Source organism: Mytilus galloprovincialis, chromosome 4 (genome assembly GCF_965363235.1).
Source record: "Mytilus galloprovincialis chromosome 4, xbMytGall1.hap1.1, whole genome shotgun sequence".
NCBI classification, from domain to species: Eukaryota; Metazoa; Mollusca; class Bivalvia; order Mytilida; family Mytilidae; genus Mytilus; species Mytilus galloprovincialis.
The window spans coordinates 43,324,953-43,340,108 of record NC_134841.1 but is presented as its reverse complement, the minus strand read 5'-3'; the positions used below and the strand labels follow the sequence as shown (position 1 = coordinate 43,340,108).

The 15,156-nt window shown below is 34.7% G+C and overlaps 1 protein-coding gene across 1 annotated transcript in view; it reads left to right on the top strand.

Annotated features, from left to right (window-relative positions):
- The window catches only part of LOC143070923 (uncharacterized), a 35,114-nt gene that overhangs the window by 13,672 nt on the left and 6,286 nt on the right, over positions 1-15,156 (top strand). The window contains exons 4-5 of the mRNA XM_076245021.1: positions 864-941; positions 2,315-2,355. Of these exons, the coding sequence (XP_076101136.1) occupies positions 864-941; positions 2,315-2,355 (119 nt within the window). The remainder of the gene's footprint in view (positions 1-863; positions 942-2,314; positions 2,356-15,156) is intronic.

Here is a 15,156-nt window from a genome sequence, read left to right as displayed (position 1 = left end):
TGCAACACGAAAGTAGCAGACTGTTCTTAATTCAAATTATCAATCGACAATGTCAACCGACCATGACGACGGGTATCACTAGCAGCTAGAGCACATAAGATCATTCACAGTTTTGGTGTGGAATGGGTTGTTTCGTCTTTGGTTTTTAATGTAGGGTATTGTGTCTTTTTCTACTTACTTTTTTGTCATGTAGTTTTCACTTTAAATGTCACCTCAATATCTTCCGATTCTTTTTTATCAATCATACGGATTGGTGTAAATTAAAACATGCAGCTGACCTGATATGTGATTAGTAGATTACCCACCGGAGATTTTAATGAAATACAAAGATAGATATAAGAAGATGTTTTATGAGTTATGAGTTATATATATATATATATATCAAAATACATCTAACATCTGTACTTAAATATAAGGCAGTATGATTGCCAACAGATTCAAAATTATATTGATTTACGCAAATGATTGTCACTGTACGGCCTTCACCAATAGGCAATATGCATCCATTTAGTCAGTTGTAAAAGGCCTTGACGTGACTGATAATTGGAAAAAAAAAATGTAAAACAACATTTATGACAAAGCAAAGACAAAAAATAAATATAACAGACAGCTACTAATGTTAAATTTTGAATTATACGATCCTGGCTTAGAACAGGCTAATATCAAATTTAATGGGTTAATTGTATGTATATTAATATGGGACTGTCGTGTAACAGCAAAACATACGAAAATATGTAAAAAAAAATGTGAATCTATGACTAACCGTTATGCAGTTGGGGTAATATTTTGTTGTCAATCATGTTCAATTTTAAATGCACTACGAATTCATTCAACATGGTAATGAATGATTACATGTATTTTAGGTACTGACATATCTGTAACACTTACTGATGGAAAGTATAGAAAAGGTTCATACTCATTGAGTGTAATAGAAAAAGCAGGTAAACGAACACACAAAGAATTATTTTTTTGTACAGAACTTACATAAATTACAGCATTATCAATTTTATTATAGGCTGCACATGTACGTGTTTTCAAATTGATTTTCATTATAAATGCGGGACAATATCATGTCTGAGTTAAGTGTTGATGATAAGAGGACGAAAGTATTTAACTACAATATCAGATTAATAGTTTACAGCTTGTTTTAAATTAATCAAACTTAATTATTTTTTACCTTTTAAATTTAAGTTTTTACATGATTTTTAATGAATAATTGTTGTGATGATAGTTGTGTCGTGTAAAATGAAATAGAAAATCAACGAAGTGACCAAATGGCAAAGTGAAAATTTGTATAATTTTTGTAATAATCCATCTATTTAATGTAAGACTATTCGAGATTAAGATCGCGGTATACTACTGTTGCCTTTATTTACGTGTTCGTTTTTATTCTGTGGATAGTCAGCACTTCGGTGTTGACATGAATATCAATCAAATGTTATTTTTTTTTATAAAATTATTGTTTGAAAAAATAGAATTATTCTAAATACTAAGGATTTTCATATCCGATGCATAGATAACCTTAGCCATATTTGGCACAACTTTTTAAAATTTTGGGTCATTAATGCTCTTTGACTTTGCACTTGTTTGGCTTTCTGACTATTTTGATCTGAGCGTTAATGATGAGTCTCATATAGACAAAGCGCCTGTTGTGTGATAAATTAAAAGCCTGATACCTTTGATAACTATTAGCGTGTCGAAATGTATTATTGTATGGTTTATTTGTGTGTTTCTTCGTCCTGAATGTTCTTGCATTTATTTTTTACTGTAGTCCTGTCATGAAATGTTGTCCTTTTAGTGTTATATTTAACATTGCCTCCGAGGTTTGGATAGCAACAAAACCAGGTTCAACCCAACTTTTTTTCTTAAAATGTCCTTTACAAAGTCAGGAAAATGGCACTTGTGATAGTTCGTTTCTGTGTGTGTTACATTGTCGTTCGTTTTTTTGTTACATTTTTGTGTTTCTGTTGTTATGTTGTTTTCCTCTTATATTTGATGTTTAGTACACCAGAGGCGCGTTTTGTCTACATTAGACTCATCATTGACACGCATTTCAAAATATTCATAAAGCCAAACAAGTACAAAATTGAAGAGCATTAAAAGATCCAAAATTCAAAATAATTGCGCCAAATACGGCTAAGGTAACACATGTCTGGGATAATAAAATCCTTAGACTATTCATCATCTTTTTGTTGTAATTTTGATGTTTGTGAGCGTTTCTGGTTCAGGAAAAATAAAGAAAAACAATAGGAATTATAATAAGAAGTGATATTTCCATTTTATAAAGTTATCTCATTTAACTTTTCCTTTTTAGAAAATGACCTGCAGAAACTCTCCTCTCTTTGCAGCAAACAGGTAAGAATAAGACATGTAGCGTATCTACCTGACGATATCGGGATACGGGTATTTTGTCGGATCTAAACAAGTAATTGTGAATTTTTTTACAAACCGGTACAGATAAAAATGAATAAACAATATCGAAATGTTCAGGACTTAATCAAATTTGTATTTGGGTAAGTTAATGCAAGCATACGATCTGTATTGCGTCTTACACTTTAAGATGCTTAATTTCCAAACATTTGCTGGGAACAAAATCAGATGGAGCAAATCATATTGAGTAGAAAACAGAACATACAGAATTTCACCAGACTGACTTTTCTCATGGATTTTAATGAAATTAAGTAAAATATAAAGTATCATAAATATTTCATCAAAATTGACAAAATCAAGGGCCTTAAATATGATGACTGAACATAAACTCAAAGTTCACAGTAAGTAAGTTTACTTAAAGCCCTGAATGCAAAATAAATTCATAATATTATAGTATTTGCTACTAGAACTTATATAGTAAGTAAGGTTACCTTGAGTTGTCCAAGTAATTATGTGGCAAATGGTAGATACGACTTGAGGATTAGACGTCTGTCTTCATCAAGCTCTCTGGTTATTCTGCAATGTTCGTTAGTACTCACCACCGGAAGTTGACAGTAATACTATAGGTAAATGTCCGGGTTCGGTGATAATCAGATCCGGACAAGTCAATTACAACATTCTTCCCCCTTCTCTCTGACAAGATTGTTGGTATAATGTAAATTTATAAAAATAATGATTAATGAAAGTTCTTTATCCTGAAGTCCTCTTTGTCCCGCTATATTTTCCTTAAACTGTGAATGAAGTTACTGTCATTTAATTATGTCAGAAACTGTCCCGCGGATATCATGATATTTCCATTGATTTACTTAAAACTTGAGGTGTCACTGTCATTTAACCATGTCAGTAATAACCCCCCTTTGTCCCAATATTTCCAGTGGTCCTTTGAAACGAAAGTCATTCAACAGAACGGCACAATATTTACAGTTACTCATCAAATACACATAATTCACATAACAGTTTTACAACCCAGTACAATTGTTACAGTTCCACATGATACACACACGCATATAGTTATTTACAGTTAAAAATATACACACACAAAGGTACGCTATTCAAACTTATATAGTTGCTGAGCATTTCGGGTGGTGATGTCAGCAATTTCTCTTCCTGGAATATTAAACATGATGGACAATTTCTGTATAATGGATCTTATCAATACCGGAGAACTGTCCTCATAGTTCTTAGGGTGAAGGTATGGTTCATCGCTCTCCAGGATGATGTCCTCTAGATTCATCTCGCAAACCTGTGAGCGGAGCTGTGGATATGTATCCTCCATTAATAATAATGGAGAAATACCAAATTTGGTGTTGGAAAAGCAGCGCTTTATATTTTCGTATGTTCTTTTATCTTGCGAGAAACAGTGCCAGTGGACCCCATGATCCCTATCAAGTATGTCCGACATAATATCCAAGCACCTGTCAGTTATGTTTTTACCTCGGCAGTGAATCACGACGGGCAACTTGCAATCTCTGGCCAACTCTAATTGTACTCGTAGTACCTTAACCTGCTCTCTCAAATCTTCCCCCCTGACTCACGTCCAATCCACATTCCCCATTTGCTATAAAATTACCTGGGATTCTTCTCTTCAATTCCGTATAGTGCCGACCCACCTGGTTCCCTGCTACCTTTGGATGGATTCCAATAGTATGGAGAATTCTCTTATCCTCTTTTAACAAATCCCCATCTAGGCAAGCTGTCCACCGACTTGGAAAAACAAAATTGGAAATTAGTTTTCTAATCTGAAATTTCTCATTATCCTGTTCTTCCCAAATGTATGATGGCAAGCCAAAGAATCTGGCTTGTAGGAAGAATGTTTCCCAATGAAAATGAGTGTCAATGACTGTGTGTATTGGATGTGAGGTAATTTTGCATAGAGACAGTTTACAATTGTATGAAAGTAAGTTTTCAGAATCCTCAGATGATTTAATCAATAAAGCTAAAACTTTCCAATGTAAAATAGAATGGATGTAAGTTGGTAGAAAAACGGTGTAAGCGGATGAAGAGTGAAAATGATTTATCCTGTTGAAATTTAGCAAAAACGGTAGGTCTGTCTGATGAAAGGATGCTTTGTCACATTGTTTTAACGTTGACATCTCTCTGGCGAATGTTACCAATTTATCTAATGTGGAAACTTTGAACTGGCGACAAAGTTCTATGAGCAACTCATTCATCAATTCCACCCAGTCAACCAATAGCTCCTCTTTGTATCCATGTGTTTGCTCTGAATTATGATAGTCGTTGCAATGTATGGTTAGTGCACCCTGTTGGCCAAATTGAAGTTGGCAGGTCCAACATGCCAACAGAGGTGCAGTATACCAGGGGACATGAGCCCGGAGCACATGTCTTCTTACATTTACAAACCTCCCAGTACATATACAGCATGGCCTTGACCTTTTTTTTATTATTGCTGCTACCTTTTATTCTTTGTTCTTTCAGCAAACCCACTTCCTCTACTTCTGGCTCATAGTATAGCTCTTCCTCTTCCATTCTTTAAAAATAAGATAAAGAAAAAACAAATTAAACATATATAACATATATACACTATCTAATCACAAACTACATCACCATTAGTCCATTATAAAATCTTTAAAGTGGGCAGGGGCCTTCCTGTCCCTCCCTCTGTTCCTCTTAGACAGTTTAACTTGTGCTTTCACAGTATCAGCTACATTAAAGATTATTGTCTGGTCCCCAAAATTATCATCAAGGTTCATTAGGGTTTCCCAATCCTGTAGTGTAAATTGTTCGGCTTCTTGTGAGCTCCTTTTATTAGTCAGAAAATCTGACTGCCCAATTCCAGTATTGCTTCCAACAGTCAGAGAGTCTGATTGTGCAAAGCTACTGTCCATCATGTTCCCCGACATTTGCTCATTCTTACTGAAAAGCCAATCTAGTCCTAAGTCACACTGTTCTTCTTTGTCAGTTAAATCCTCCAACATTTTCCTCTCCACATTTTCTAGTATTCTTTTCTTGAGCCTTTGTGTCCAGATAGGTAAATCACGAATTTGACTGAGTTTAAGTCTATCATGATGGACAACTTCAGACGTCTTTTTGTTCCTAATTTTTTACAGGACCGGTGATTAAACCTCAGCTACCACAAAGGGCCCTTTCCATGGTGCCTTTAGTTTTGGACACACCCCAACTTTCCTGGCTGAATCTATCTTAAAAACAGTATCTCCTACCTTATAAATCTTACAATTGACATTCAGGTCATAATCTCTTTTTTGCCTCCACTGAGCCATTTTAATGTTTTCCCTGGCAAGGTCATATACCTCTGTCAGCGTCTCTCTAAGAATCTATATATAATCTGTTAGTTCTTTTTGTTCCCTTGTCCTGTTAGGTGCATCAAGACCCAAAACTAGGTCAATAGGTTGAATATTTTCCTTGCCAAAAACCATGAAATTTGGTGTGAACCCAGTTTGTCTGTTTTCTGTAGCTCTAATGGCACCAGTAAGTTGCTGTAGGTGAACATCCCAGCTATCTTGTCGTTTCTTAGTGAAGCACCTTATCATCTGCGTAAGAGTGCGATTATAACGTTCAACTTGACCGTTTGAAGCTGGATGATATGCTGTAGTCCTTGTTTTCGTTATCTCTAGGAGTTCACAGAGCTGTCGTATCATGTTACCATCCACGTTTTCCCCTGATCTGTATGAATCTCCAAGGGACATCCAAATCTTGATATTGCACTGTCCATAAAAGCTTTGGCAATTGTTTCTGCATGTTGGTTCGGTAAAGCACAACACTCGATCCATTTGGTAAATTGATCAAGGATCACGAGTATATATTTGTTACCCATTTTAGTTACAGGAAAATGTCCATATGTATCCTTTCAAAAGGGACCCCAGAGTGATATTGCCCCAAATCTGCTCTTGCCTTTCTGCATGCCTTCTTCTGTCTATTGCAAACATGACATGAACTTACATAGATTTTGCAATCTGATGACATTTTATACCAGTATGCAGTCTTCCTTAGTTTTGATAGTGTCTTGTCCTGCCCTAGATGTCCAGAAGATCTTAGATCATGACAGCACCTGAGCAATTCATCTTTCAGACTGTCTGGGGTCACAAAAAGAATCCTAGAACCAACAGGGTCCTCCCAGATATAAGACAGTATACTGTCTTGATATCTAAGTTGTGACTTACATTGCCAAAGATGTCTAACTCCTGGACTCTGCATTTGTAGTTCCTGCTTAGAGGGAGTAAAATTCAGTGTTAACCATGCAATAATAGTACTTAAGTGTTTATCCTGATTTTGCAATTGCCTCAAGTCATCATTTGAATAACTGGTAGGCATTCCCATTATACTAATATTATTGTCTGATGTTACATTCCTTATTGACCTAATGGTTAATCCTATAATGCCGACTGGTGAAGTACAGCTGACAGATCTCGCTGTCAAAGGTACCACAAAGTCAACATCTTCTTCAAATATTTGCCACTGGCTCCTTGCTCGAGTGCAATACTTACAGCCTCCACAAGGAAGCAAATTAAGTGGTATCTCTGAGCTGTAGTGTGAGCAAAGGTCTTGGTGATTGGGTATCCTGGAAAGCCGAACTGCATTTGAATGTTTCTTACCTGGTCGGTGTTGAATGATCAGGTTATACTGTGATTACTCTTCTAGCCAGCGAGCTAACTGTCCCTCTATGTTTTTAAAGTTCATGAGCCACTTCAAACTGTTATGGTCTGTGCGTATAGTGAACTGGTTACCAAGTAGATAATGACGATATTGTCTGGTAAAGGCTACTATTGCTAGAAGTTCCTTCCTTGTAGTGCAATATTTTCTCTGAGCTGGTGTCAATACCCTACTTGCATAGCTTACCGTAACACACTTGCCATTTTGAATTTGACTCAATTCCGCTCCAATAGTATTTTCAGAGGCATCAGTATCCAAAATGAATGGAAAGTTAGGATCAGGATATCCCAATACAGGTGGTGTAGTTAAGGCCTTCTTAATGCTATTAAAGGCATCTTGATGTTCTGATTCCCATTTAAACTCTTTTCCCCCTGTAAGGACATGTAGAGGTGCAGCCAGAGCAGCATAATGAGACACATGCTCCCTGTGGTAATTAGCAAATCCCAAAATGATTCTAGTTCTTTCTTACTTTTTGGAACTGGCCATTTCTGTGCCGTATCAATGTTTTTACGATCTATTGAGATTCCATCCTTGTTAACAATCTTACCTAAAAATTTTACCTCTTTTTGGAACAGATTACACTTTGATGGTTTCAATTTGAGATTATACTGCTGGAATCGTTCTAATACATGTCTCAGTTTCTGTAAATGATCCTCAAAACTATAACCCAAAATGATGACATCATCCAGATATGCCAAACACTCCTCCCAAGTTAAACCCTGCAAAACTAACTGAACAACTCTACTAAAAGTAGCTGGAGAGTTACAGAGACCAAATGGCAGTCTGACGTGCTCGAACGAACCATACTTAGTCACAAAAGCGGTCTTATAGCGGTCTCTCTCGTCTATTTCCAACTGCCAATAACCTGCAGCCATATCCACCGTACTCATGTATTGGCTTCCACGCAAAGTATCTAGACAGGTTTCTATTTTCGCTATCGGAAATAAATCTTTTGTTGTAGCCTTGTTGAGCCCTCTATAGTCTAGACAGTACCTGATAGACCCATCTTTTTTCCGTACTAGAGTAGGACATGCTGTCCAATCTGATATTGATGGCTGAATAACCCCTTTATCCAACATATCTTGTAAATGTTTTTGTTCCTCACCTTCAAACTTTAATGGAGTCCGCCTCAGACGATGTTTTACTGGAGTAGCATCTCCTGTGTGGATACGGTGTTTAATTTCCCCTTTAAATAGGCCCAAATCCATATCCCCTTTCGCAAACACGTCCTGAAATTGAATCAATAATTCTGCTATGTCCTTACTTTCTGACAGTGTCATACCTTTAATGGGCCTTGAATACAGATCTTGTATATGTTTTGGAATAAGTTCATTCATATCTTTAATTGAAAGAGCTTGTTTGACAGAGACCCTGTCAGACATGTTTTTATCAAGATTTTGTGAACTTACTTGAGAGTGGTTATTATCAGCTTTAATGAATAAAATTGTATGTGCTGGTGGAACCATATTTGAGTTTTCGTTTGTCTCTGAAACAGTTGTCAGGCTATCAGATATTCTGTCAGCCTCTGCAGCTTGATGTGTTACAAAATATGGCTCGAAATTATTTAATGACTTATCAGAAAACTTGTCAAGTTCATTTACATCTGTCAAAGGTATTGTGCATTCTATTTCTGTGCCAATTCCAAATTTCAACCCTCCTTTCAAAGTGACAAACTTATTGGAACCATTACGTACTACTGTCGAGACCTCCTGATCTATTTTCAGCACAACATTTGGTGTTAATAAACCTTTAAGTTCATAGTTCTGCTGTATAATAATATCAGAATTAGGTGTCCTATCACTCAATTTTTAATACCTTCATTGACTGAGGGGGAACAACTGTTTTCCTCCCTACTGTTACTCTGTAAACATGTGAAATTTTACCCTCCTAATTACCTAAACAGATGGCGGGTATCAGATCCTGATTTATCTGTACGGTATAATTGCCTAGATCAATTATAGCTTTGAAATGTTCCAAAAAATCAATACCTAATATTACCTTATCTGTGATATCTGCAGCCACAAACCTCCATTTGACTTTGAGTTTACCAACTGTCACGTCAAGGTCATCTGTGTATCTGGCTTCCATTTCAGACCCTTTTCCAGCCCCTTTCAATATTATGTGCTGCTTCATCTTTACTTTTGGCCCCAACTGTTTAAGAAGTGATGTACTGATCACGGAAACTTGAGCTGTACTATCTACAACAGCTAAAACTTTTTGCCCATTAAGAATTAAGTTTATGTACAATGTTTTCGAATCTGAATTATGTTTATACAGAAATAGTTCCAGAATTTTCGCTGTATTGCCAATATCCTCTTTTTTTACATCTGTACATATTTGGCCACCACGTCCCGAGCTGATCAAGAATTGGCCGTCTTTCTTGATCCCTGATAGTTTAAAGTGTTGCTACTTGGTGATGGAGATCTACTTCGCATTGGCGACCCATTTCGATACATTATCCTGCTTGGACAATCCCAGGCATAATGTCCTTCTTTTCCACACTGAAAACAGCCTGTTCCCCTATATGGGCTTGTTGACCTTTCTGGTGTAGGAGACCTATATGTACTTCTTGACCTCTGGTTTTGACCCTGATTTTGGTTAATTATATTGAGAATCTTTTTCACAATAATTTTTGTCTCTGCAAGATCATCTTCTGTTTTCTTAAGTCTTTTCTCAATACTAGCACTTACCCCTCTTTTATCATCATCTTTCTTAACAACCCGTACAGCAAATTTTTCTTCTTCCTGTTCTTGGACATCTTCTGTATCTGAAAATGTAACTCTTTTCACTTCAGACTTCTTACCGCCCATAATAACTTTTTGGTTAGCTGCTGCACTACGTACAAATTGGACTGCTTGATCTAAGGATTCTGGGTTCTTGTCCATGGCAACCAAAGCAGCTCTTTTACCTAGACAACCTCTCAAAAATGCATCAGTAGCCAGCGTCTCAGCAAACTTCTCTGGAGTATCAGGATACCCATCAACTCCTGTGCCCTCTCTGCAAAATCTCTCAAATTTTCTTCATTTTCTTGCCTCAAATCCTGTAATAATCTACGTAAAATATGGGGTAATTCCTTTTTATCAAATTTCTCATTAAATTTCTGACAAAACAGTTTATAATTTGCCTGTAAAGATTTAACCCTGTTACTGTAGTACTTCAGAGCACTATCTCTTAAAAGTTCTATTAATTTGAACAATCTTTGCTCATCAGTCCACTTATATCTATCAGCTATGGTAGAAAACTGTAAAAAGTATGGTAGCCAGTCACTTTTGCCATCAAAAATAGCCAGCTTTGGAGCAGATGGACCATATTTGTCGGGAGTTGATGGGGGTTTATAATTTACTCCTGATTTAGATTCCCTGTCAGTTATTACCTTTTGAATTCTAGCAAAACACTCTTGCTGTTTTATTTGAGATTGCATTTTCTCTGTTTTTTCATGATACCGGTCTAATTCCGTATCTTTAGTTTCTACCATTTCTCTAAAATGATTTAATTCTTGTTTTACCTTTTGTAAGTATTCATCCCGCTTTTCCTCATACTGCAACCTTTGTTGTTTCAATATGGCCAGGTTCTTCTCTCTCATCTGGTCAGCCTGTAACTGAAAACTAACTACCATGTCAGCACGACCCTTTTCAATACTAGATATTTTATCCCTTAGCAATGCTACCGTTGACGCAAGATCTTCCCCCGATGGCTTAACTGCTTTAAAAGTTATTAGATTGTCTTTTAATAAAGATGCCCAAAGAGTACTAGAAATTTCTGTAATATCAAAGATGTTGTCTTCAGTAAGTGTACCTTTTTCTTCTCTTGCCCTTAGTATGGCATTTGCTTTAGCCTCCCCAATGCCTTTTAACGACTTAAGTTGTAAAAATGTAGCTGTGTTAATATTCACTGGTTCTGTCATGATTAAATAAATCTATTTCTTATGAAATGAAATAAATATAAGACACAATTTCTTGCTATATAACTAATCAGTAACACTGACTAAATTGTTAACAGGTTAAGTTTCAGTAACACTGACACTTGCCTGTATCTCTTTGTCATTGACAATGACAAAGAAAAATGTATCAATCAAACTTCAGTTTCTAAAATGATTAAATAATTGTCCAATAAATAATCAGTGAAACTGACAAAGGATTATTGACAATTGATTTAAACACTTTGAAAATTATCCGTATATTTCGTCAATTTCGAATCTTTTATTGTTTCAAAATTCAAAAAGAAAAATTTTGCCGCTACAAAATCATTTCCGGTATTCTCCAGGTGAGTTGAAACAAACTTCTGACACCAATATAGTATTTGCTACTAGAACTTATATAGTAAGTAAGTTTACCTTGAGTTGTCCAAGTAATTATGTGGCAAATGGCAGATACGACTTGAGGATTAGACGTCTGTCTTCATCAAGCTCTCTGGTTATTCTGCAATGTTCCTTAGTACTCACCACCGGAAGTTGACAGTAATACTATAGGTAAATGTCCGGGTTCGGTGATAATCAGATCCGGACAAGTCAATTACAACAATATATGCATATTAAAATTTAAACTGTTTAGAAAGGCTTATATTTACTTTTCGCAGTCATTAAAACTCATAGATCCTTAATGAATATTGTTGTTATGATGTTTTTGTCCTGTCGATAACCCAAAAGTTTGCCGTAACACCTGAACTTTGTTTTTTGTGACCGTGGCCAAAACAATGCAAGATAGAAATAAAAAAAATAACTCAATAAAATTAAAATTAATGTGTTCTATCATAAATGTGTACTGAACCTTCCATGTTCACAGAAACAGCAGAATACTTTAGCAAATCTGAGGCCCAAGTGGAAAAAGCAGAGAGAATTTAAAATAAAAAAACAGCTGTCAGTTCTATTAATTTTAAGTAAATTCATACATCAGACTGGTAACTTCAAAAATACAAATTTTGCAAATATGGCTTCGTTTTAACACTTCTAGTTCATGTATTAGCTAAATTAGAAACATAGTAAGAGATGATATTATTGAAACAAGATTTGTAAACTGACCATTTGAGGCAGAAATTGTGAACTTATATTCACAAATAGGCATACAGTGATTAAGATGTGGACTGGAGACAAAGGCATGATTGAAACTTTATATAATCTTGAATGTTGGAGTGATTACTATCTAACCTTTACATTTACAGTATTCTGAAATATTATGCTTTTAATTTGTTATTAGAATATTTTGAAATTGGTTCTAGCCATTTCATCTCAGCAAACATGCACATAAGGTAGGCTGACAATATTTAAAGACTTGTTTTTAAGTTGTTTAAAAACCAGTACACTTGGTACAATCAAAAACCTATTAATAAATTGTTCAAATAAGGCCTTCGAAAATATATTACTTTTGGAGTGTCAAGAACACTTTGGAAGTACTTGATAAATTGCATGCTCATATTGGTGATTTTGAATCTGTTCAAAGTTTTGATTTTTCTACCCTATATACCACATTACCTCACGTTCTTATTAAGAAAATAATCACACACCTAGTTAGATGGCCATTTAAAAAGTCAGAATGTGAATATATATGTTCAAACTCTTTTAGGTCATTTTTTAGTAGCAATAAACAAAAAAAACTATGTCAATTGGACATGCTTTGATACTATATCTGCCCTTGAATGTTAACTGGATAACATTTTTGTTCGCTTTGGAGATTCCGTATATCATCAGGTTACCGGAATCCCAATGGGAAATTGCTGTGCACCACTTATTGTGGACCTATTTTTGTATTGCTATGAGTTACAATTCATGACAAAAATCAGCAAAGACCCATCAAAACAACATCTGATACACTAATTTAATAATACTTTTTGATATTAAGATGATATTTTGGCTCTCAATAATGACGACTTCAGTATGTATACTAAAGACATTTATCCTGTTGAACTTACTTTACATAAAGCTATTACTAACAATGACCACCGCCCTCTCCTCGATCTTGATATCAATATCATTAACGGAAAGCATAATACTAAAGTTTATGATAAAAGAGATGATTTTTCATTTCCTATCGTTAATTCTCCATTTTTAGATGGTGAAGTTCCCTTGTCACCATCTGACGGTTTTTACATGTCTCAACTTGTACGATTCGCTTGTGTATGTAACTATGTTTTAGATTTTAACGAGAGAAATTTATGTATAACTGAAAAATTATTACACCAGGGTTTTCGATATCACAAACTAAATTTTATCATCGGTTTAGGAAATCATTCGTAAATATAACTCAGCATGCAGACTTTTTATACGTTCAGGTATTTCACATTTCACTAACTAAACCTTTAAATAGACTTATTAGTAAATGTTTTGACTATTTTGTGATATCGAAATTCCTGGTGTAATAATTTTTCAGTAATACATAAATTTCTCTCGCTAAAATCTGATACATTTTTACATACACGAGCGAATAGTACAAGTTGAGATATATAAACACCATAAGATGGTGACAAGGGAACGTTACCATCTAAAAATGGATAATTAACGATAGGAAATGAAAACTCATCTCTTTTATCATAAAGTTTTGTATTAAGCTTCCCGTTAATGATATTGATATCAAGATCGAGGAAAGGATAGTGGTCATTGTTAGTATTAGCTTTTTTTAAAGTAAGTTCAACAGGATAATTTTTTTTAGTATACATCCTGAAGTCGCATATTGAGAGCCAATAAATCATCCAAATATCTAAAAGTATTGTTAAATATTTGTATCAGATGTTGTTTTGATGGGTCTTTGCTGATTTTAGTCATAAATTGTAACTCATAACCATACCATAACAGGTCCTCAATATAAGTATCGAACAGTTAGTCAAAATTGGAATTCCGATAACTTGACGATATACGGAATCTACAAGCGATCAAAAATGTGTATCTAGTAAAAGTTCAAGGGCAGATATAGTATCAAAGCATGTCCAATTGACATAGTTCTTTTGTTGGTTGCTACTAAAAAATGACCTAAAAGAATTTGAACATATGTATTCGCATTCTGACTTTTTGAATGCCTCTTTAATTAAGTGTGTAAATTTTTTCTTTATAAAAAATACGAGGAAAAGTGGTACTCGTATATAGGGTAGAAAAAAATCAAAATCACCAATATATGCATGCAATTTATTAAGGTCTTCCAACTAGTTTTTGACACTTCAAAAGTAATTAATTCCACTATTTTCAAAGGCCTTATTTGAACAATTTATTATCAGGTTTTTGGTTGTACAAAGTGTACTAGTAAGTAGAATAGACAATTTAGTAGGGGAACAATGGCTTGAAACCGAAATAAATCTATATTTGTAAGGCGTTTTGTGTTGCTTTGGAAGCCAGTACATATTTGGGACTTTCATTGTATTTGGTTCTGTTTGTAAAGAAGTAGCTAAAAGTTTATTTTTGTAACAGATGTCGTTTTTTGAAAATGGAGTCAGTTGGAATGTTGATGAATTCGTGTTTTTCTTTTGCAGAATCTCAATTTCAGCTCTCGTTTAGGACCATCTTTGAATTTTTTTAAATCTATCTATAAAACTTCTTGTCTTCAGGTCCATTTGGATCTTACTTAAGACTGTCCATTTAGTTCCAAATTTGACATTTAAACATATTTTTTTCTAACTTATTGTTTCAGGTAAATAAGCTTTTTTTTTAAATATCCAGAAGGTAACTCGTTAAAAAAGATAGAATTTCAATATTAGAAAAAATCTTATCTCATCATATAATAGAATATGAGGTCAATTCAGGTTTTGATTTCCTCGTTCTAGAACGATATCAGGAACTCCAGAAATAATGCATGATGGTCTTGAAGTATGGATGTTTGGTACTGATGTTATTTATCATCTTGATAACGTGTTATAATGTTCTTTTTCTTCAATATTACGTCATCAAAACTCCAGCATGAAGTACTATTGCATTGTATTGTTCATTTCCTTTGTATTTCAACCAATAAGTGTTTTTTTTGCTTTAATATTTAGCACGTGTTGATAACTGTTTTGTTGATGAATGAGTTATATGATGTGCGTTTACTAACATAATGATGTTTGCTACTCTTGTTTTTTACGTAAAAAAAATATGATATTATTAGTAGCTTAATCAGCCGGGACGAAAACAAATTCCAC